This window comes from Halichoeres trimaculatus, unplaced genomic scaffold, assembly GCF_033239565.1.
Source record: "Halichoeres trimaculatus isolate MK-OKI-2021-1 unplaced genomic scaffold, fHalTri1.1 fHalTri1_scaffold_9, whole genome shotgun sequence".
In the NCBI taxonomy this organism is placed as follows: Eukaryota; Metazoa; Chordata; class Actinopteri; order Labriformes; family Labridae; genus Halichoeres; species Halichoeres trimaculatus.
In genome coordinates this window covers 30,596,433-30,618,520 of record NW_027437188.1, presented here as the reverse complement: position 1 = coordinate 30,618,520, position 22,088 = coordinate 30,596,433, and the positions used below count along the sequence as shown (strand labels likewise).

Here is a 22,088-nt window from a genome sequence, read left to right as displayed (position 1 = left end):
GACATTATCGCAAAAATTTTAGTCCTTGTGTTATAGAGTGATACAGCCTGAGCTAAAGGCTAATTAGTCTGTAGCTCTGACAGTTAGGCTCCTTTTAGCAGGGAAAAACACAGATCTTTGTGTTTTATCTCTTCTCACAACTAAACTTTGTCAGCTGGCGTGGTGTTGTCATAGAGACCACAGACGTGCCGTTAATCAATCTGGCCTGGACAACCCGACCTGGAAGCTAAGAAGTAGCAATTTAAAATAACCTGTAATATTGGTGCTGATAATCTCATTTTAAAGTGTGGATTACGATCAGGCATGTATCTCAAAGGGAGACTTTTTCAAGATCACTTTCAAACTCCTCACAGCCCCTTTAAACATGATATGAATAAACTGAAAATCTTGCAATATAACTTCTACTGATTAACTTTAAGATGCAAATAATAAGAAACATAAAAGCTGCTTCTGTTTCCTTACATTCCCTGCATGCTGTGTACTGTTACCGACTGTAGGTTGGTAATGAAAAGCACACTGCGAAATGCCAAAAGCATGCAGCTCTCATCTAATATCCATTTTCAAAATGGATTTTTTGAGCTTCCTCTGGCATTAAGATATCCTTAAAAGATTTCTTCGAAAAAAAAGAAAGGATGCATCTCGCCTCTTTTTCGTCGAATCTTTTGATGCAAATAGTTCGATGGAACCGAATTTCTCACAATTCTGCGAATCAAAAGTTTCTATCTGCGTCTTTCTTTCTCTCATAAATGAGATCTTTAAATCACTTCTAAGGCTGTCACAACCAGCTGCCAGCATCTCAGCATTTAGAGGTTGCTGACGAAGACTACAGACTATTAACAAGGTGACTGGCTGCCATTTTCATATTAAATGCCTAAGATGGAGAATCACTGCTCTTCACATTCTGTTCAACGATCTTGATTTCAATTAGTGAGTAGAAAGTGACATTTCACTCTGTTCTTCTCATCAGAGCTATTTCAGGTTGAGCTTTGCTGTCAGACTGTGGTAACAAAGTATAAAGTCTGCAGAGCACCAGACAGGTTTTAATTACATTTCTGCTGATATCAGTGCTGGAGTCTGATAAAGCTGCACAAACACTGCTGCAGCTTTACAAGTTCACTTTAAACTTCAGTGGAAAATCTCCTGTCAAAAGTTCCTACGAAAACATACCGTCACTTCTCTGTACGACATGTCCCGACCACTTTCTTTTTTAATATCCCATTAGCCCACCTCATCACACTTCAGTTCTTACCTTCTCAAGATAAGTGTAGCTCCAGGATTTACCATCAGCAAAAATCTGGGAGGTGATTCTGCCGTTCTGGTCGTACTCCATGCGAACAGACATTGTTCCTCTTTGGATCCCTGCCACATGCCCTCCAGAAGAATAGGTGACATTGACCCCATTTAGACGATTGCTTGGCGCCCACAGCGTAGGACGCCCAGCGTGGTCATAGTGGATTCGTAGCGTGAACTTCCTGTGGTCATCATAGACCTTCTCTGTCCTGGTAATTCGATCAAAGTCCAATGACAACAAGTTCCTGTTATGAACCTATAGGAGAGAGGAGGAAGAGAAAAATTAATATGAATTTTCTGAATAAGATTGAGGTGAGTGGGTGCACTGCTCCTCTGAGATGGAACTCTTATGAGGAGAGCTTTAATCACACGGTGATTATTTTATATTCATCTTTTCATAGCTTTTAATTACAAGAGAGGCACTGTATCTCTGGACTGCAGGAGCCACTGAAGTGATGAAATTATAAGAATTACCATATTTCTTTGTTTGTGTAAAAATTCTGCAGTCTTAGTGGGAGTATGCCTATTCATGCAAGAAACATTAGAGCCACATTGATCATTAAATTCATTTTCACTGCTTACTGAAAAGAATTACCAGGCGCAGATGACTCTCATTTTATTTAGCTATTTCCGTAAATTGGAAAAGAGGAGAGAAAATCAATTTTTCTCCCGTGTGACTCAGAACGTTGTTTAAATGACACTTCACATTTTCGCCTCCTTTGAATGCATGAGGCTGCACAAAGTGACCCTTGGCTTCACTGTGATCAGAGCAGAAAGACACTGCTCTGAAGAGTGTAATCCTTTGGGCCATGTTCAGGTCAGCAAAGTCGAACTGCTGCCAGGCTTTATATAGGAGGCAGCTCCTGCGCCGCAGCCAAAAAGATCAACCCACAGCTCTACAGGAAGGCTGCGTTTTTCAGGCCTTTGTAAGCGAAAGCAAAAGAGGGAAAGAAATCAAATCAGGTGGAGGGGATCCTTCGGGTGAGGGTCGGAGCGTGTCTTCAAAACAAACAACCACTTCAAACGCCCTGTGGAAGATGGTGGTCGTAGAAGTATCTGACATTTACAACAACCACCCTTCTGGTGTTACGGTATTAGCATTTTCTTTATTAAAATAAAAACAGCTCTGGTCAGATGTGCCTCTGTTTGGTTTGATAAAATGCTTGGCAGGGCTTTAAAACATTAGAGCTCAGAAAGATGCTCCTGGCTTCTTTCCAGACACATGCCACGGAGCAGGTCGCAGGGGGCCTGCTGACAAGCCGCACTTTTTCAATCTCACATTGAGAGAAGCATGCTTAGGTCTCTCATCTGTGAAGGGACAATTACACCAGAGGCCTTTAATGTCACTGATGCTTAATTGAGAGGATTATGGGGGGTAGAGGGGAAGAGGGGGCATCCAGTGGATGGAGGAATAAGAAGAGGGGGTTCACATTAGTTAGCTTCTCTTTACTTTTACTCGCATTTATGAGCAACAAAACCAAAATTACATCCACCGGTTTTCTTCACGCTCTCTTTGAGATTGAAACCTCTCCTGCTTCAGCAATATCTGTGACATTACAGTGCTTCAAACTCATTCAGCAGAACAGGCCTGCAGTATGTCCACACAGACAGTATTGACTTTGCTTTTATCAGGGAATAAGGTAGAAGAAAGAGAGGAGCTCCCCCACACAACAATCTGGTTGGCAGAAGACTCAACAGGGTGGAAAAAACCTCTTACAGCAGACATCCCGCGATCCCATGAGAATGGAAACTCACTCAAGAGGAATCATTTGAAATTGGACATTTCCTCCAAAAGGAAATTCTCAAAGAATGTAGATGTGTAGAAACGGAGTCTATCACAGAGCATTAGATCTACACTGTTGAATATGAAACTGACTTCATGATAAAACATCACGGCAACATCTGATCTCTCAATCAATATCAATGACTTTTGCATCAAATGACAATCTCAATCTGTCATTTCACAAGTGAGAACGCCTTTTAGTGGTCTCATGATTAATTCAACATTTACTCTGTTTTCTTTACAACATTTCTTTCTTTGATCTCTCATTTCAGTCAAAGAAAAACCGATTATAACTATTTATTTGCTTCAGACTTGTTTCTCTCTTGAACTAACAGTTTTACATTGTGGGACATTTTGAGGAGACTGAAATACAAATGTAGAAATATCAGCAGTTTTAATTTCATAGTGAAGAGGGTGAAGCTTTACAACTCCTCAAGGGTATGATGGGGAGCGGTCACTGTGCTCAGATGACATACACCATGAGCACTGTAGACAGCTGGGAGGAGCAAGCTGAGAAGCCCGCGTCACGGCTGGACGGGGTAAACTAAGGACCATCAGTGACCTGTTCAGCCTCAGGCCTTTAAGCACAATACAGTGACACATGCATGTGTAGCTCTACAGCGTGATTAACAAACTCAAAACACAGCCATAAAAAGCTGAAACCTTTCTCCTTTTCCTGTTTTTATTCCTCCCCATCACCTGAAAGCCATGTGGAGTCAGAACCTCACAACTGTTCCTCCTGCTCCGTTTCTCATGCATTCCTCTGTTCTGTATTCGAGCCCCCCACCCTCCTGTCCACAGCCACACACTCATGCAGCCACCCACGTAATATCACTTGACATGCTGCTCAAGGTCGCTCAATGATTCCAGCTCAGTCCATCCCCTCTGTTCTTGCCATTAGGCTGCTCCCATTTCCTAACTCACCCCTGGGGCCATTGTCTGAAACATACATTAGAAGCTTCTGCTCCCAGAGGGACGACAGGGCCATTAAATGAACAACCAATGACAGACAAAGTGGCACCTCCCCATTAGCAGTGTCGCCTCCCAGACAATGAGGAAGACAACTTAACCAAAGTTGTTATTTGCCTTACGAAGCCAAGAGGACAATTCAAGCCGATCAGTCAGGATGTATGTCTTGAAGGTGCCTTTTGTATGAACAATAAATCCAGCCGGTCATCCTCTGAGCTTTCTTATCTAACAAGAAGTCTTTCATTATATAACAGACCTGTTGATATTCTGCGGGTAACTGGGTCATCTTTGAGAGATTAGCCTGCTGAGGCCAATTACTGACTCGCATTTCCCTCTGAATGTAGATTTTATCTGGAGACTTTTCTCATCAAAATCATATACTTTGCCAGACATGGGGCTGAATACATTGGATATTTAGTGTACTTATAATGTATTCAAACCTAAAATCGATGGTTTGCATAGCCTAAGGCCTGCAGCTTCTAATGAAAGTGAGAAAATAACATATGTGCACCATGAAACATATCCGTGTAGCTATAGGCATATTAATCTTTAAACACTGCACAGACTCTTCCAGCTGTAAGGCAGCATTTTTTTTAACTCAGGAAAGTCATTAAAGTGTAACAGGATATGGTGTAAAAGAGAGAGGATAGTATCAAAATGTATATGACACAAAGTATTCTACAAGTCTTTAATGGTGTGTCTAGTGCAGGGGTGTGCAACTTTTACCATCAAAGGACCCACTTTGCCTCATCTCACCTCGATTAGAGTCCTTCTAAATCCACTTACCCGTCGCAATAAAGACGATATGGTGTAGAAAATTGTACACCCAGTGTATATTGAGCAATTATCAACACGTTTTTTGAATTAAAAAAATATAGAACTACAAAAAGAATATTTGAGTCTGATAACACATATTGATAATGTTGCTGAACTAATTTTTTGTTGATTGCTAATTTCTTTCCACATACTAAGCAGTTAAATTAACCTATCCACACAGAATTATAATCTCTATTTCGGTCCAGATTTGTCTTTTTCTTGATTTAGTTTTCTTCTCAACAGTTTTCTTATCAGGGGTCTGAAACTTGAGGTGAGCCACAAGTGCAAAGAAAGTTGGTGGGCTGTTGATGTCATAGGAGGTAAAGTAGAGAGGTAGCAGGCTTTATTGCAAGATGTGATTAGAGATGGGTACTGAATTCAGTACTTTTATAGGTACCGACCAAATTCCATCTGTAGTACCAACCAAATTCATGCAAACATAACATCCTTTCAGTCCACGATTTGTATTTATTTTTTATTTTATTTTAACTTAAATGTGTACATATTTTTATTCCTCTTTGTAAAAAGTGCATTATCATTTATTTATTTATTTTGTCTTTCTATTTGAGCTCTATTTTTTCTATTTTCTGTATCTAGTGTGTATTTACAATAACTGTACAGAAAGAGTGTGTTTAAACCGGAGTCAAATTCCTTGTATTCTTGAGATACTTAGCGATTTAGTCTGATTCTGATTCCAAAAATTAAACAGAACCATGTTTTGGTACCTCAACTCATCCTTGTGACTGCGAGGGAGTGGAAGAGTAGGCGATTTTCCATGCTGGACATAAACACAGCATTGCAAACTTATCTATTGAGAATTAAATATATTAAATTGAAAAACTTTGAGATTTTATTATTAAATATATTAATATTTAAAATCACATAAACACACAAAAGTACTGAAAATTGGTACTGTTGAATACCGATACCGATTGCCAGGTATCGGGCATCAGTACCTTATCATTCCAAATGTCAGGTACCCATCCCTACATGTGATGCATAGTTTGTTCTACAAAATGTTAAATCATGACTTTATTTAGTGTCAATGTCATTAATCATTAATACCCTCTGTAAAAAAAAAAAAAAAAAAAATCAATTTCAATAATATTTTTTAAAGCTTCAGAGTGCCACTGCAAAGTGGTTTATAGAGCCGTAGGTTGCAGACCCCTGATCTAGTGTAAAACAAAGCTAAGTGCTAACATACACCTAGGCTTCAACTGAAGGGGTCTGATATGGAGGCTGGAGTTAAATACTACCTTGAGGAAGACAGAGTAATCCTTAGCAGTCACCTTGTGGTCTTTTTTAATCGTGCATACTCACCCTTAATCTGCGTCCATACACAGTGACCTGGCCACGAGCCTGCTCCTTCCTCTGCCTCCACTCCACCAGGTTGAGGCCGTTGTCGATAGCCAGGGTCACGTTTCTCTTGCTGACTGTGGGGTTGGTTGTGCCAGCCAGCAGGTGGGGCTCGGTGTGCAGGGACACCTCCATGCCATTGGCCAACACCAGCCGCAGTGAGCCATCCAGACCAATGAAATAGCTGTTTCGAACTTGATCTGAGGATGAAAAGGGTGCACCGGAGGAAACAATTATGATTAGAATTTGAAGAAGAATAACAATCAGAGTATCTTGAGCTGCCGCAAGAGGAGTAAATCTAATATTCATCTCTGTGAGACAAAAAAATAATGACCCAAAAAGGCTGCTCAGCAAAAAGAAAGCCTTTAGCAGCAGTATTTAACTGAACCCCTGCGATAATGTTGGGTCTGTGACAACAAAGATCAATAGTGAGGGGCTTCACAGCGCCAGTAAAGTAAAGTTTTACAGCTGTTGCAGCAGCCTCCAGGATATGGGGGAATGAAAACTATCAAAGCTGCTGGCTTGCCTGTGGCCACAGAGAAAGCAGGGTGAACACACACAGACACACATGCGCTCACACCAAACACACACACTCATAAGGGATAAATCTAAGCCTGTCTGTTACTGTCCCTAGGTGTCGACAGCCAGTGTTCCAGCTCCAGACCAATGACTAATGCTTCCACAGCGCTTCTTATGTACATTCATCAGAGAACACTTCTTCTTGCCTCCTGCCAGCAGGCGGACGGAGCAAGGATGAATATTAAGAAGTGAAGAAATCAATGGCTTGTAAAACACAACAACAATTAGTTGACTCATTTAAGAGAGAAAAAATAAAACACTATAATTTCCTCATGTGCATGTGTCATGTAAAAAAGCTGTGATGATATCTTTGTTTTCTCATGGAACAGAAACAACCACAGGAAGATGTTAAGCTCCTTTAAGTTATTTTTTGCACACAGCACCACAGGATTTGTTGTGTTGCTGAAACATCAGAAACAGGCAGAGGAGGCAGGGCTGACCTTGCGCTGGCCCCTACCTCTCTCCATCATGCAGACACTCCAGGGGTTGACCAAAGGTCTGTGGGATGCACCCAACCCGAGAAAGACCTCTGAGACCAGATGAAGATGGAAATATTGCTGAACTGCAGAGTTAAGGCTAATGCATGCATACAGTTCAGCAGGGGATGTATCTATTGTGGCCTGACCTTTAAGAAGGCTGTGGTCTGCTTAAAACAAGACATATGATGGAAGAATGCAGCTGTCCATCAAACTAAGACTCGACATTTTCAGGTGGGGAGGTTCTTGAAAGCAGTTTGTAAATACAGCTGAATAATATATATATATATTTTTTTTTTCAAAAGTCTTTATTTTTCATTCTGGAGAGTACACATCAGGACAAAAACACAGAAAGGTAATAGGGTTACCTCTGTCATTCAGTCTTTCTTTTTTTATTTAAGTATAAGGAACTAAGTGGAATATGGGGGGGACAAAGTGTACAGAACCAACCAAGTATGCAGCATAAAATAGTCTCAAGAGGGAGAAGAGTATAACAAAACCACAATCACACAACGGCTAATTCAGGTTATATAGGGCCACAAATTCCTTAAGCAGCGTTTCCACCAAGCAGTCTGGTTCAGTTCAGTGCGGTTTGGCATGGTTTGGTACAGTTAAGCCAAATCCCGTTTGCGTTTCCACAGCAAACTGTGCCCTCTCGTGGTAGGTGGCATGTAAGCCGGATGCATGTAAGCCGGACGCTGTTAAATAGCGTGACGCAGTAGCAGCGCGACACAGTTTACCCTGCTAATAAATCCAACGAAGAAGAAAAATGCAACACAGTAAACAAAGAGCATAGATGGAAGACAACCAGCATTTTGTCCTCTCTGTGATTGTAGCTCTTTGATACAAAGTGCAATCAAGCTTTTGTTTCAGAGAAGTCTGTGTGCCACCAGGAGAAATGCAGCCGCCGTCGCTGGGGAAGTGACGATTCTTTTGGCAAATTAACGGTCTGCAGTGTGTTGCTCCACCTTATGAGAGCGGATTGGTTCAGTTTGGCCCCCCTACGAAAGGGTCCCAAAAAGTGAAACAGTTCGTCTCAGTTATTTGGGGATCTGTCCTGAGATAAGTCAGTGGAAATGCCACAAAATGCGTGCTGTACTGAGACGAACCAAACCGATCTGCTTGGTGGAAACGCGGCTTTAGATTGTCACCTCCACAAAATATGTCTGTGTGGATTTGGCATATTTTACCCAGTTACTCCACAGTTGAACAAAACCATCTTTTGGCAGATGTAAACAAAAAGTAACCCTATCCATGGCATAAATACCACTTACAATTTTAATCCAGTCCCGTATTGTAGGGGTTTCGGGAAGCAACCACTGTCTAGTAAGAGCTATTTCAACATGCCAAAAAAGGTATTTATCTCTATTTTTTATTTGGGAATCAACATTTCTTAACAATAAAATAGAAAACCATTGAGGAATGTCTATTTCAATAATGGATTTTAATGTTGTATGAAATTCTGCCCCAAATGATTTTGGGCATTCCCAAAAAATGTGCCAGTAGTTGGCTTCCTAAAACCGCACTTTCTCCAACATATAGTGTCCCCTCCTGTGAAGTGTGCTTCCTGCTTCAGGGTTACAAAATAGCAAATACAGCACTTCAACCAAAGTCTTGCCAAGCATGAGATTTAGTGCATTTGCATACCTATATAATATTTCTTAAAGTAAAATATCCTGCTTTTGATTCTCTTTTGAATCAACATGTAACTCTTAGATAGAGGCTTACAGGGAGAAATGGACTGAGTGTATCATATTTCCATCCTTTCAGATTATTTTTCACATTTTTTCCACCTCAGTTCACCGCTGATATAAATATGATCTGAGTTTATTACTTTTAAATACTTACTGCTTGCAACTGTAGTTTTGAAAACAGCTAAAATGAAACTTTTACCCCTCTTCCAGTAATCCAATTCAACCAATTAACAACCCCGAGGTCTGTCGAAGCTCACCCACAGGAGGGAAAACACATAACCAGATCAAAGGATTCCTGACGGCGGTGCATTCATGTGTTATGTGATCACCCAGTTAGCAGCTTACAAAGCAGACAATAGTGAATTAATTAACAAGAGAATTCCTGGCGCCACTCTTCTCACAGGCAGATGTCTAAGACAAGGTCAGAGTGTGGAGGTGACCAGTCCGGTGAGTAACGGCAACAGAAACCAGAGATTGTCGTCTTGTGTTTCAGGCAGAGCTTTGCAGAGAGTGAGTTAGGCCAGAGGGTGGAGGACACATTTGAATCTGAACAAATCTGTCAGAGGGGGAGGAGATGTGGGTGGTGCAGTCTCTTAAAACTCCAAGTTGGTCCAGAAAGTTTAAAGCCATCCACGAGTAATCAATGGCGGAGGCACAAAAGACGTTATCAGAATACTTAAATATAGGAGACAAATGAGGGAGACTAAGCCACAACATCGCTCCGCCCTCCGCCTGCATCCCTCTAATTACATTTCCTAAATCTACCTCGTAAAGCCACCAGCACTGTGCTTTATAAATTGTGTTTTGTGACAGGAAGTCAATATATTTTTCCATTCTGGTAAATGAAAGCTGTGCAGCACATTTTATTGAAACAAAGAGGAGTAACAATAGCCCGCTGCTGTGAGTAAGCGCTGTAATTGATAAGTGCATAGAGATCTTCATTGATGGGATAGCTTATCGGAAGATGGTTTCTCATTGACTCAAAGAAAAAGCAGAGCAGTGAGTTTAGATGAAATCTTAAGAAGTCGTTTTATATTTTTCCAGACATAAAGTCGTTGGAAACAAAGTTTGACAAACTCAACTATCCTCTGTGTCTCACCACTTAGGGCTGTTCATCTTTGAGCATCCTGTGAGGAGTTCCCTCAACACAATGTCCAAATTGTGAGACCAAAAATAAATCTATGGAGTTGGGCTGCACGATATGGCCAAAAACTAATGTGCCAATATTTTTTAGCTTTATCACAATACGCCATATATATCTCTATATTCTGATTTCTCCTCTGTACATGTTAAATCCAACCCTTTGCTGCATAAAAGGACACCAGTATTATGAGTCAAAGAGACCCTGCACCAAACATATATTTTCAGTTCAAGTAAAATAATTCATTCAGATCTATTCTACTGGCTATTTATATTATATTATGTTATATTACACTTTGAAAATAACATGAACTTAAGTTGGAGATGACTTAATATTACTTTCATTTCCAAAAAACAGCTACCTGGATACAGTTGGTAATACTACAAGGACCCTAGTGACTTCTATCTTCAAGGCAGGGGTTTGGTTGTATTTTATTGGATTCAAGTGTGTGCGGAGAGAAATGAAAGTGAAACTTAAGAACATGTCGCATTTGTTTGTCGTTGTGAAGAGCTGGGAGAATAAAGGCAGGTATCATACAGGCAGCAAAGCAAGTCCAAAAAGCAACTACACTTCAGAAAAAAAAATCTAAGAACCCACAACCCGTGACTAATGAGACATGCAAGCGACACGCATGTGCAGGAAATTTTTTCTGGGTGGGCGGAGGAGTGTGGTCGCTGTGAGAGGAGCACCACCAGAGCAGCAGATGGTGAAAGAAGCAAAATTATTATGTGACTTTTTGTACTTGATGGTTGTGATATAGTCATTTTATACATCTTAAATACAACAACCCGCGATATATCGAGTATGTGTTAAAATATGAATCTCTGAATGTTTGGACACATCTATTAAAGATCTAAACATAACAGCAAAAGCATGCAAAACAACAACTTTTTGATAGTATTTACTTCCCCTGGTTGTAACTTTGTACCAAAGGTAAAAACCAGAAGCTAAAAGGTCATGTCGTTAAGCCTTCTGAACTTTCATTGTCACATAATACCTTAAAAAATGCACGCTCTGCTTGTGATCGACATTAAAAGAAACTCACCCTGCATGAGAGTGTAGAAGGTGCCAGAGGCTGACAGGTTGGTGGTGACGGTGATATCCTCTTTGTTGGAGCCTTCTGTTTGGATGCGTACAGAGCTGTCGGCATCTGTACGGTAGCTGCTCACTCGGCCCGTGGGGTAAGTGATGTTAGTCAGACGCCCGTAACTGTCATATCTACGAGAAATTACAATGATGTGAGCCAAAGAAGGCAACCAGGGGCATGTCATCTGAAAGTGTGTATAAACAGGAGCTATGGCAGAATCATAAACAGGGCTGTGGAACAAAAACGCAGGTTTGTTATTCCATAAAAAAATCATCTGAATCATAAATGCAAGTCAGTAAAAATGTAACTAATGAGACTGAGGGTTATTCTGGATACCCTGTGATTATGAGCTGCTATCTCGGATAAACTGTTTTTAGTGATAATTACAAGGAGGGATTGGGAGTTTTATGTAAAGTCTGCTATTTCCCTCTGGTGTCACAGATTTGGGAAAAATTTCAGCTCTAGCCCTAAACACAGCAAAAAATCCATCAAAGTTGGCAGCGTGTGGAAATAAAAACTTAAAACTATCAGCCTCGATCACTGAAGCATAACCAAATCAACTTTTTAAAGTGTGCAATGTTTTCTGCTGCAGTGGCTTCTCATTAAGTCATGTGTGTACACCGACGAGTCAAACAAGTTTGAAACATGGGAATGTGAAGTTAATGTGACTTATTTTTTGAGTGAATTACAAATGGTGGAAGTACACAACCTTAGTACACACAACTGTTGACGGGAAAAAATTGTCAGGGAGAAATCGCATATCTTAACACATTTGGAAAACTGCTTATTAGCTTAAAAGATTAGCGATATCACCTTATCTCATTATAAAATACAAGCACTGAGGTGCAAATCCTCAAAGACAGGCAGCATCTCCCGTGCCTACAAATCAGTCAGTTCATCACAAACAGGAACATGAGTGGCCAGATTGTTTCATTTCGCTTGGAGAACACATCAGCAAAGCACAATTTAAAATCTTTCAGATTGTCAGTGCTCAACTATTGTAGTGAGTGAACGGTACATTACTTAGAATGAAGACTTTTATCTGCGGAGTGAATACAGATTGGAAAGCCCTCCTCAGTGTTGCTCCCTGCCATAATAAAGCCTCTAATAAATGAGATGGCGGTGCTGGTTTACAGATATTTCCTCAGCTCTGCCATCTCAAATATCCAATATGGAGAGGAAGAGTGGGAGAGGATTCATCTCCCAGAGATAAATGTTATCTGATCTCAACTCTACTAGAGGCTGGGATTCAAGATGCATTTCAGCTTCTACTTAAGGAAATACAAAATGATGGCCCAATTAATATCTATAAACAACATTTAGATTTCTTTAAAGATAGCCTGTATTTATCAATAGATACTCCACAATTTTTTATCATTTTGCTAAAATGCATGGAAGGTGTTTTGCTCCTGTTTGTCCTCGGCTCTGCTCAAAAGACAGAGTCCACAAACCAGAACTCAGATTCTGGAGCGACGCTGCATGCCCCAGCTTGATCACTGACCCAGACTCTCGCTTTCTCAATTAAGGCCCTGAGCTGGAGCCTTTCCTAGGGCTCCTCCACTGAGCTCTAATGGCTCTTGCCTGCTTCAACTCAGCCGCCTATTAGCTTGCTTTCTGTAGACAAGAGGGGCATACGGGGGCAGGGTGTTCAGCAGAAGGAGAGGACTTCTCCCCCCCTGAATGGCCAAAAGTCTATTCGGATTGAATCACCTCTGTGTTACATGCTAGCTCCCTGACCTTTCCGCTGGGACCCAACAACGGGCCGTACACTTTGTCTCAGCATCGCTTCGAGCATACCTAACCTAGCTTAGACCAGTTATTCTCATATTTTCACGTCCTCTTGCTGCCTGAGAAATTCAAAACACACTTGACTGATTTCTGTGGAGCAGTAAAAAGGCTAAAAGCCATCTCCTCAGCTCTATCTTTTATTTTCTTAACATGACAGCGCTGTCAGATGTTTGAAAAAAGCGCTCATGTCTGAAGTCCATTTGTCACTGAAAGCATTACTGCCCTGTTAATTGGAGGCCAAGACAACAATTAAGCCTCCTCTAGAATGCTACATGATTAAATAGATTTACCGTAACCCCTGAGCATAATCAGTTTTCATTACAAAGAAAACATTAGGAGGTTAGCAGAGCCTCTGCTTATGTAGTAAATGTCAGGGCTGATAAGGTTGCCAGGGGTTACAGCAGAGAGACCGTGGAGCAGATGTCCTTTGTTCTAAACTCATGTTCATGTTTTATTTCAGCATTCATCCAAATGAATATAAATGTATAGTTTGAAGGATGTAGTTACACATTAATTAAATGGATAAAATGTTTAGCGGTGCACTTTGTGGAGCAGAGATAAATTGAGGTTCTGTTTTTAATTTTGTTGGTAAATTATAGTTCTGACCCTCGGGCAGCAGAGTGACCTTCACAGCTCATTACTGTATGCAAGGAAAACAAACACTCCTCATTGGCTCTAAATAAAATGACATGATCTGACTGGCTTTAAGGTAAATATAGAGTCATTGTTAAATTGAAATGAGAAAACATGAAATGAAGTATATCTATATGCATTTTTAATATTTTGCCCTGAAACATTTTGCTCTACCTCTGAGACCCAAGCTTTTGTCTGGTGTGCATTTTATAACTCACCTTGCTACTTGGGATAAGTAAGAACTAAACTTGGTCATTGTACAGGAACTTTGATTATTTGTGTCATGAGTTCTCTATTAGCTGTTTGTTTTTTGTGTTATTGTACTTAAATACATTGTATTTTGTTTCACAAAAATGGGTCTAATGTTGTTATATCACCAAAAGATGAAGTGGGCAGTGTCCCTAAATGTGGCTATTAGGTTAAAGTTTTAAAAAATAAAGTATCATGGGTCTGAGAGACAGAAGTCTTATGTCTTCATATTGTGGACGCTGGGTCTTAGGGGGTTAAGAAAAAGACTGAGGAGAACTTTGTATCCTCTGCTGATGTGCGTTCTTCAGCAAAGTAATCCAGCCACTTGAGTTCTGGTTTTGATTTATCTGAACTTCAATAAATGACATAAACCTTTAATAAAATTAAATGGTGATATCTAAAAACTGTTCATGTTTAACTGCAGACTTTTATTTCTTTATTAATTTAGTTTTTTATTTTACTTCACTGATTGTCAGGGGAACATTTTAGAATATCTGTTCAAGATATTAGCTTAACTTCCTCATCCTTGTTTCTAATCTTTGATGAATGACAAGCTGATACAAGTAGTTTGTTCAGTTTATATTCTTCTAATAAAATGTCCATTTCTTACATGGTAGAATTTTATTTTTCTTGCACTTTTCTCCGTGACACTGTAACAATTCAACATATTTGTCAACATATGTCACTGTTAAAGCAGAGTATGCATGTGAAATCATAATTTGTTGGATGTGGGTTTTCCAGAAAGTTCCTTGTGTATGTGACATCCTGCACCTGTCTCGCTTTCAGTTTCTATTAGTTAATTGGCCAGTTTTTTTTAATGGTCCCATTTGGGTAATAACTGGATATGCATACAGGGCCAGGAACTTTGTCCCAACTGAGACTTGAACCTGCGACCCCGCAGACTGACTGAATTTAAAGACTATTTTTTGTTTTCGTCTCTCAAACTAACTCTCAGGATGCTACTAAAACTTCCCATATCTTTACAAAAGGGTAAAGAGCATTCTAAAATCAGAGTTTCAAGGCAGGTTTTTAAGAAAAATTCACCAGAAAGTAATAAAACTAAAATCAGGATACCATCCACCCTCTGGATCTGTTAAAGTCGTGGGTAATTCACTCTACCTTGAGAAAAGCCTGTGCAACCGTCTCAGATGACATCAGAATCAAACACAGGTGATAAATGTCTGCTCAGATTAAACAGAGCGTCTGATTATGTGTCAGAGTGTTATATTCCTCCAGCGAGGTGTAACAGATGTCTGACCAGCCAATCTGCTTAATCACACTTTTTGGAATGACATCCAGTTAGCACGGTGTCCCTTGGTACAGCATATTAAACTAAGGGACAGATTGCTTTGTAAGAGTCACATGAACATGAAATCCTTAGCTTCGGTGCCGCAGTATGTGGGGAGGATTTTTAATTTTCCTTTCACAATGTTTGGCATTAAGGCGGCATTAGAAGCCATCCCTTGTTTTTTGTTGTGCTTTTATTGCCAAGACTCATTCCAGTTTTATGGGTTAAGTGTGCCTCCCAGCAGATATTTCTTATTCCTGAAGTGATGGTCTGCAGCCTGTCACGGCAAGAAAGTGTGTAGATGACGATCATATCAAGCAGTAATCCTATTTGCTAGGATTACATCGATACTTCTACAGGTCTTGTACTGTGAGTGATATGAACATGAAAGAGTAAGAAGGTGTTTACGTGTACAAACACTAAACTCAGATGTCAAAGAAACTCAAATATTTACCCACTAAAGCACCTTAGCGTAAAGTGTTACCAAGATTTAAAGCTTCAATTCTAGATATTCCAGAGATGATATTGGATTTGAGAGATTTAAAAGCTGCTCTCTGGGGTGAGGAAGAAATCTATAATCAGCTCAACTGGGATCCAGACTGAGTGTCAGGTTACTGTGCTGCAAATGTTTGAAACTTTACTCACTCAAAGAAGGTTGTCCATCCGTTTTCGTTAGTCTTAGTTGCCAAAAGTCCCGAGTTCCCATGGTAGGTCATTACAGCCAGTTCTTGACCCTGAGCAGCAACAGTTTTCAGGGCATTGTTAGTACCAATGGTGAACCAGAAGGTCTGTCCATCAGGGACCATCAGCCACAGCGGCAGTCCTGTCGTGTCCCGTCGGATGGTCGCTGTGTTTTTATTCTTATCAGTGATGCTGCTCAGATCTCCAGCTCCTGTATAGGTCAGATTGTAGAGGTGGTCTCCTGTAGTGAGACTCTGAGTGTAAATGTGGCTGCCATTGGAGTCAAATAGATAGAGTTCATCGTTGATGGGAGAAGACACCTCATACATGCTGAGAGGATTCAGGTAAGGCTTGTTCCTACGCACAAAACGGATACGAATGTTTCCAAGATCAGCAACATAAAGTTCTCCGTCTGGACACACAGCTAACGAGGAGGGTGCGTTAAGTTTAGCATCTTTGGCATAGCCTTCATCACCAGAGTAACAATCACAGTTGGCATCGTTCTTGCAGTCACAGCCACTTGGTGCCCCTGCGACCAGGGAGATCTCTCCGTTGGTGGACACCTGTCGTACTCGGTTTATTTTCTTCTCATCTGACTCAGCGATGTACAGAATGCCGTTGTGAGACACAGCCAGGGCATTGGCAGACTCCAAAGTGGCATGGATGGCCACTTTGCTCATGAGGAAGTGATCTATCCCAGGCACTTGGCAATGCATGGGCCGACCGGCTACAATACGGACTTGATGGTTCTCTGAGATCTGGAGCACTACGTTGTTGTCCAGGACGTACAGGGAGTTGTCCATGGGACTCACTGCCAGGTCTGTGGGCCACTCAAGGCGCACCTGAGAGGAAAAAACACACCAAGAATATCAGCCTCAGGTCACAAAAAACAGACCGTACTCTTATTGATCCACACATTTTCCACTTTATCAGAGAAAAACAGTCCCACAAGGGAAGAATCACCGAGAACTGCTTACAAAAAAGACAGGCTGCTGTGGAAAAGGTGGGCTTTTTCATAGTTTACGCTGAAGGCACAAACACTTTTTGAAACGGTTTATCATCTGATAAGGACCAAAATAGCAGCTGGTGTTCTGTTTAAGAGGGAAACATGATTTTTGAGATTAAAAATGATAACAGTGGTAGGGGGTGAAGGGTAGAACAAGGGGAGATCATTCAAATGATGAGATTAACCAAAAAAAAATCACACAGCAATCGATCATGAGAAATCTGGACACATAAGGACTGGGCATCCGCATCCTTCACCTCGACTGAGCTGCTGTTTTTCCTTACTTTGGGTTATTAATTTCGTAATGATAAGAGATTGCTTCAAGTCCTTGACAAAGAAACTGCACCACACTTACAGAATGAAAGTCTAGCCCGCCTCCGGCCTCCTAAATTATGACTTATTGTTCTGCTAACAATGTATCAGGCTTTTAACAAATTGGAATGATTGGATCCATCCAGTGTACCCGCCTCCCCTTCACTCAAGATCCCATGGGGATCTCTAAGGGATATAATATGAAGTGCCATATTTCAATAGAGGTCCTGGAGCGCCAACAAAAGAGACTGATTAAAGTCTGAAAACACAAGGACAGGTTCAGGTTTGAGGTAACATATAACGAAAGCACCCTTAACATTGTTTACGATCTTTGTCCTATGACTAGGAAATTGAAGGTGATTCAATTTATGAAGCTATTACTTTTATTGACTCTACTTTGGCTGAAGGAAAAGAAAAATGGTAAGTAGAGAGCTAAAATAAATAAATCAGTGCTGCACCTTGAGGTCATTGTCTGAGTTTTTAATCAGGAGCCTTCTTTGTTATCAGTGTCATTTACCTGATTATGGTCCTTGTTCCTAAAATATTAACAGCCAGGATGCTCTTTTTCAGTGAAACTGGAGTGTTTGAAACTGTTAGCGCTGGTCATGCTTTTTTTGAATCCCCAGTACTCTTTGACAGAGATTCAAGCTTAGATTGAAAAACAGATTTGAACGTCACACATGGCTCACCCCTCATAAAACTCCCATTACCCTCACAATACAGAGCAGGTTTATATAACAGGGCACATCTCGGGCCACATACAACAAACAGTCGACAGGCAGTGGATACATGTCGTCTTTCAGTGAGCAGAAAATGCATTTACTTGGGAAATGAAGGGGAGACTTTCAATTTCTTAAAACCTATTTCTTGTCAACACTGGTGGTTAAATATTTCATGAGCCAGAGTGTGGAGTGGCTCAGGGGAGCTGCCTGTAAGGAGGTTTTCACGCCACTCTGACTGATGAGGGGATATTTCCCGAGCTGCTGTCCCATATGCTGTAACCCGATCATACCCTCCCCTTTATACAGAGGGGCAGCTGTCAGTTGTGCCTGCCTGACACAGCCGCCACCAGCAAAAAGACCCAAAATGCACTCATCAGCCGGAGAAGCGAGCCATGGATTTGAACCAACACAACGGGTATCTATTTTTAAACATATCTGAGCTTGTATTAGACCTAAAATGCCAACTTCCATTAGCGATAGCTTCACTCTTTGCTGAAAGCAGCATGATGCCTGTCTAAAGAAGAGTTATATGTCATTATTTGAAGTCCCACTCAGATTTGATTTGAATGTCACAGTCAGGGACTTGATAAAGCTTTCCGGGGCTGCTAACATCCTTGAAATATGTTCAAGTTATCTTGTTTTAAGACATGGCTTCCCTCTGTTTGAGTTTGAACGCAGCGGGGGATGTGCAGGAGATTTTCAAGTCTTGAAACTGAAAATGAAAGAGATTTCAGAAACAGCAAGGGGCTAAGACTTTGGGATAAACAAATGAATGCATTCTTGAATGAGGTCAAACTCTTGTCCTTTTGCATGATTATGAAAAGTTAAAAGTAAGAGTGGTGTTAAAGCTAAATACTGCAGATCGACTGAATTCTGCTGCAGTACGCCAAGTGTACAGATGGCATAGCAAGATAGCAATGACCTCATCAGGGGAAGAAGAAGCGGGCATAATGATTCATTTTTTAAACAAAGAACAGGTGAGGTACAGCAAAAATAACGACCACTATGATAAGCCTTCTCTGGAGGAACTCCAGTCCTAAGTGAGGGGTTGGGGAGTGTTTGAAGTAGGGAGCTATGTGCCCTGGATGAATTTTTAATGGATGCTTTTTACTGTCTGAGTGTCTCTGGCAGTGCTCGTGTGATTTTTCATCATTGTAGAGCTGCAGCCAGTCTGCTTGTGTCTTTGCTATACTAGAGCCGGGATGATGAGCATCTATAGGCGCTTGTGTTTGTGGGCAAAGGTGGGGGATAGAGGAGCAGCAACACAGGTCATGAGGGAGGGAGGGTGTTCCCCTGGGGCTGGAAATGGGCAGCTGGAGGCTTTGCCCCCTCCACCAGATGCATCATTTTGCACACTCAGACGGCTTCCCTACACTGGCATGACAGGCCCCCACAGGACCAGTTTGCAAGGCCTACTCAATATCAAACACAGTGGGTCAAGAAACAAACTACTGCATGCACATGGAGCAAAGTGATACATCCATCAAATCTTATCATGAGGACACAGGAATGCTCTTTTCTTGGGAGTAAAAGTAAACAATTGGTGCTGTAGATAACACAAAACACACTATTGCATTTCTGGGTTGTTAAAAGTACCTCTAAGGCAGGTACATCATAAAATAAAACAAAACAAAATAAAACAAAAAACGAGGAGATGTTGCAGCCTAATGAGTTTTTTGGTATTTAATTGTTGTAACGAATGTTCCTATAAAACAGTAGCAAGTTTTTTTTTAACCAGAGAGTGCTCATGCCAACAAAAACTGCAGCTTTTTTCAGTGCCAAAACAAATAAAACACAAAACAAAAATGTTCGGGCATTATTCTGTTAAGAGCCAGCACAGTTATGATGCATTGTATATTTTTTTCACGAGCTGGCTTTGTGCCTTTTTTTTTGGTGGAGGAGGAATGAGACAGAGTTTAAAAGGCCAAATCAACAGGCTTTTAAAGCGAGAGCTGCGGTAAAGTAATTCAAGGGAACTAATTATAAAGTAGAGACCACAAATTACTGTATCAAAAGCACAAATTATTAAATTGAGAGTACAAATTTGTTTTTCCATTCTCCATGACACCTTCCAGGCTCCATTAAAAACAACCCCAGTCTACTTTTGTTGAAAACAATAAAAAATACAAAGGTATGCATTGGCTGTTTCATTTTGTTAGAGTCTGGATTGTCGCCTCTGAAGGGAAGTCACTGAGATAAAAAGTGATCTCGGTAACCTTGCCTGGGAGATGTGTCCTGTCTGTTGAGTGGTTGTATGTTAGCATGCACCAGTGGTCACGAGTGATTCAACAGAGAGCCAGTGAGGTTACAGGTCGTCTTGATCACCCCTTTATAGCCTTTGGGCTAAAGCCCTCCCTCACTGTGGGCTTGACACATCCTTGTACCCTGGTGCTGTGTACATGGGCTCTTGATGGTCTCACCAGTCCAGATCAAGTCTTGTTTTCTGCAATTAACATTTCCTATTTGTATGTTCTAATTAATCAGAGTTTTTGGTTCACTAAGACTAAGGCCTGGGCCTATAGTCAATGAAATCAATTAATTGTAGGATAAATGAAATGAACTCAATAATTTTGCCAACCCTACTATCTCACCATGTGCATTTGTGTTTGTTTTCTTGTCTCTTGCCTCTAAACAGGCTGGATGTCAAGGGGTTCACTGTGCATCACTCTCAGCACCTGAGCGCATTTGTAGCAGAATGAACAGAGTGAACCTTCTTGTCAGTCATCCAAAATCTTTGTCTCCAGGGGAGGCGGGGCTGCTAGCATCAGACTAGCGTAAACAGAGTGCTCATGAGGAGCAATGCAGGTTAACGTAGAAAAAATTAGGAGGAAAAAAAGACGATTGTAAAGCGAAACGCCACTGCCTTGGTCTAGAAATACTTCAGCTTCAAACAGAATGAGCAAGGTCAGCCCATCAAGACAGATGAGCCAGTGTGCAGCAATTTAACAGTTTTTTTTTATTCCAGTGCAATTTCTGACTGAGATTCTATTTTAATTTTGTTTTTTGTTAGTTTTATTAGGATACTTGAAAGCTATTGCTATTCCAATTACAATAGTAAAAAAGTACTCATGAAAAATAGAATTTTATTCCATTCGAAGGGGTAAATTGCATTATTATGATATATTATTTTTATATTAGTGGTTAATTTGGTCTCAAAGTAATATTGTCAATAATATTGTTTATCATCAATAATTTAGGACAATATATTGTCCAGGCCTACGAAGACCTTTAATTTCTGCTTGGTCTGTTTATTATTTCAGTCAGGAGAAAATTCATTAAAATTCATTTCAGCTAATTTGTGTGATGCACCTTTTTTGAGGGCTTATATTGACTGAAACAATATCAAAACTTCCATGTCTGACAAATAACTGATACAGAAACCTTACAAAATTTTAATGGACTTGAAAGAGCCATGAAATCCCAAATCCCAATACTGCTGAATGACCCAAGGCTCCAGCTGCCCTCTGAGTATCCCAGTATCCATTGCAGGTTCTTTGAATGTAAAACCTACTATGATGCAGCCAATAAACAAATGTGGATCAAATCCAGATCAAAGGCAACTGAATCCCGACTAGAAGCTCCCAGCAGCAGAAACAAAAGCTCACACAGGGATGAAAGCACGCTAGCGCCAGGGTCAGCCAAGGAGAGCCGTGTAGGATGAGAGACAAGAAGACACATGGCGGCTGCCCAGGTCAGAGAGGTCGTACCTGAGAGATGTCCATCACAGAATCACAACTCAGGGGTCGGGCAGAGGTCAGGTCATTGAAGCCCAGAAGAGTAGAGATGATACCGTTCTGATCAATCCGCCGAATCATGGTCCCATCCACAAAGAAGATTATACCGTACTTATCCACCGTAATGCCTGCAGATAAAAGGCAGCCAATGAGAGGGGATCAGTTATTTTGTTTATCTGTAGCTAAGCGTGAGGACAAAGTGCCACTAAATGACAATTAGAGTCTATTTACTGAAATAAAAATGTTAGGATAATCACTGCAATGACAACTAATGCAAGTATTGATTTTCACATCAATACTGGAGAACAATGGAAACATCACAATAGATGAAGAGAGCTGTATGTATTGATTCAATTACAACTTAAATTTCATCAATACAGCCTCTTTCTCACGGGCTCCTTCAGCCTCAAACAAGAAAAAATCGGAGAACTCTATCTTTAGCAAAGATAATCTCGAGGTGTTTCTATTACATCAGGGTTTGTGA

General features: G+C 40.7%; 1 protein-coding gene across 11 annotated transcripts in view; it reads right to left on the bottom strand.

The window, feature by feature from the left end:
- The window catches only part of tenm4 (teneurin transmembrane protein 4), a 223,760-nt gene that overhangs the window by 11,735 nt on the left and 189,937 nt on the right, over positions 1 to 22,088 (bottom strand). For all 11 annotated transcript variants that reach the window (XM_074680342.1, XM_074680343.1, XM_074680346.1 and 8 more), the window contains 5 exons: positions 21,578 to 21,732; positions 15,795 to 16,672; positions 11,150 to 11,322; positions 6,179 to 6,414; positions 1,250 to 1,546 (listed from right to left, as the gene is read on the bottom strand). In XM_074680342.1, coding sequence (XP_074536443.1) covers positions 1,250 to 1,546; positions 6,179 to 6,414; positions 11,150 to 11,322; positions 15,795 to 16,672; positions 21,578 to 21,732 — 1,739 coding nt within the window. The remainder of the gene's footprint in view (positions 1 to 1,249; positions 1,547 to 6,178; positions 6,415 to 11,149; positions 11,323 to 15,794; positions 16,673 to 21,577; positions 21,733 to 22,088) is intronic.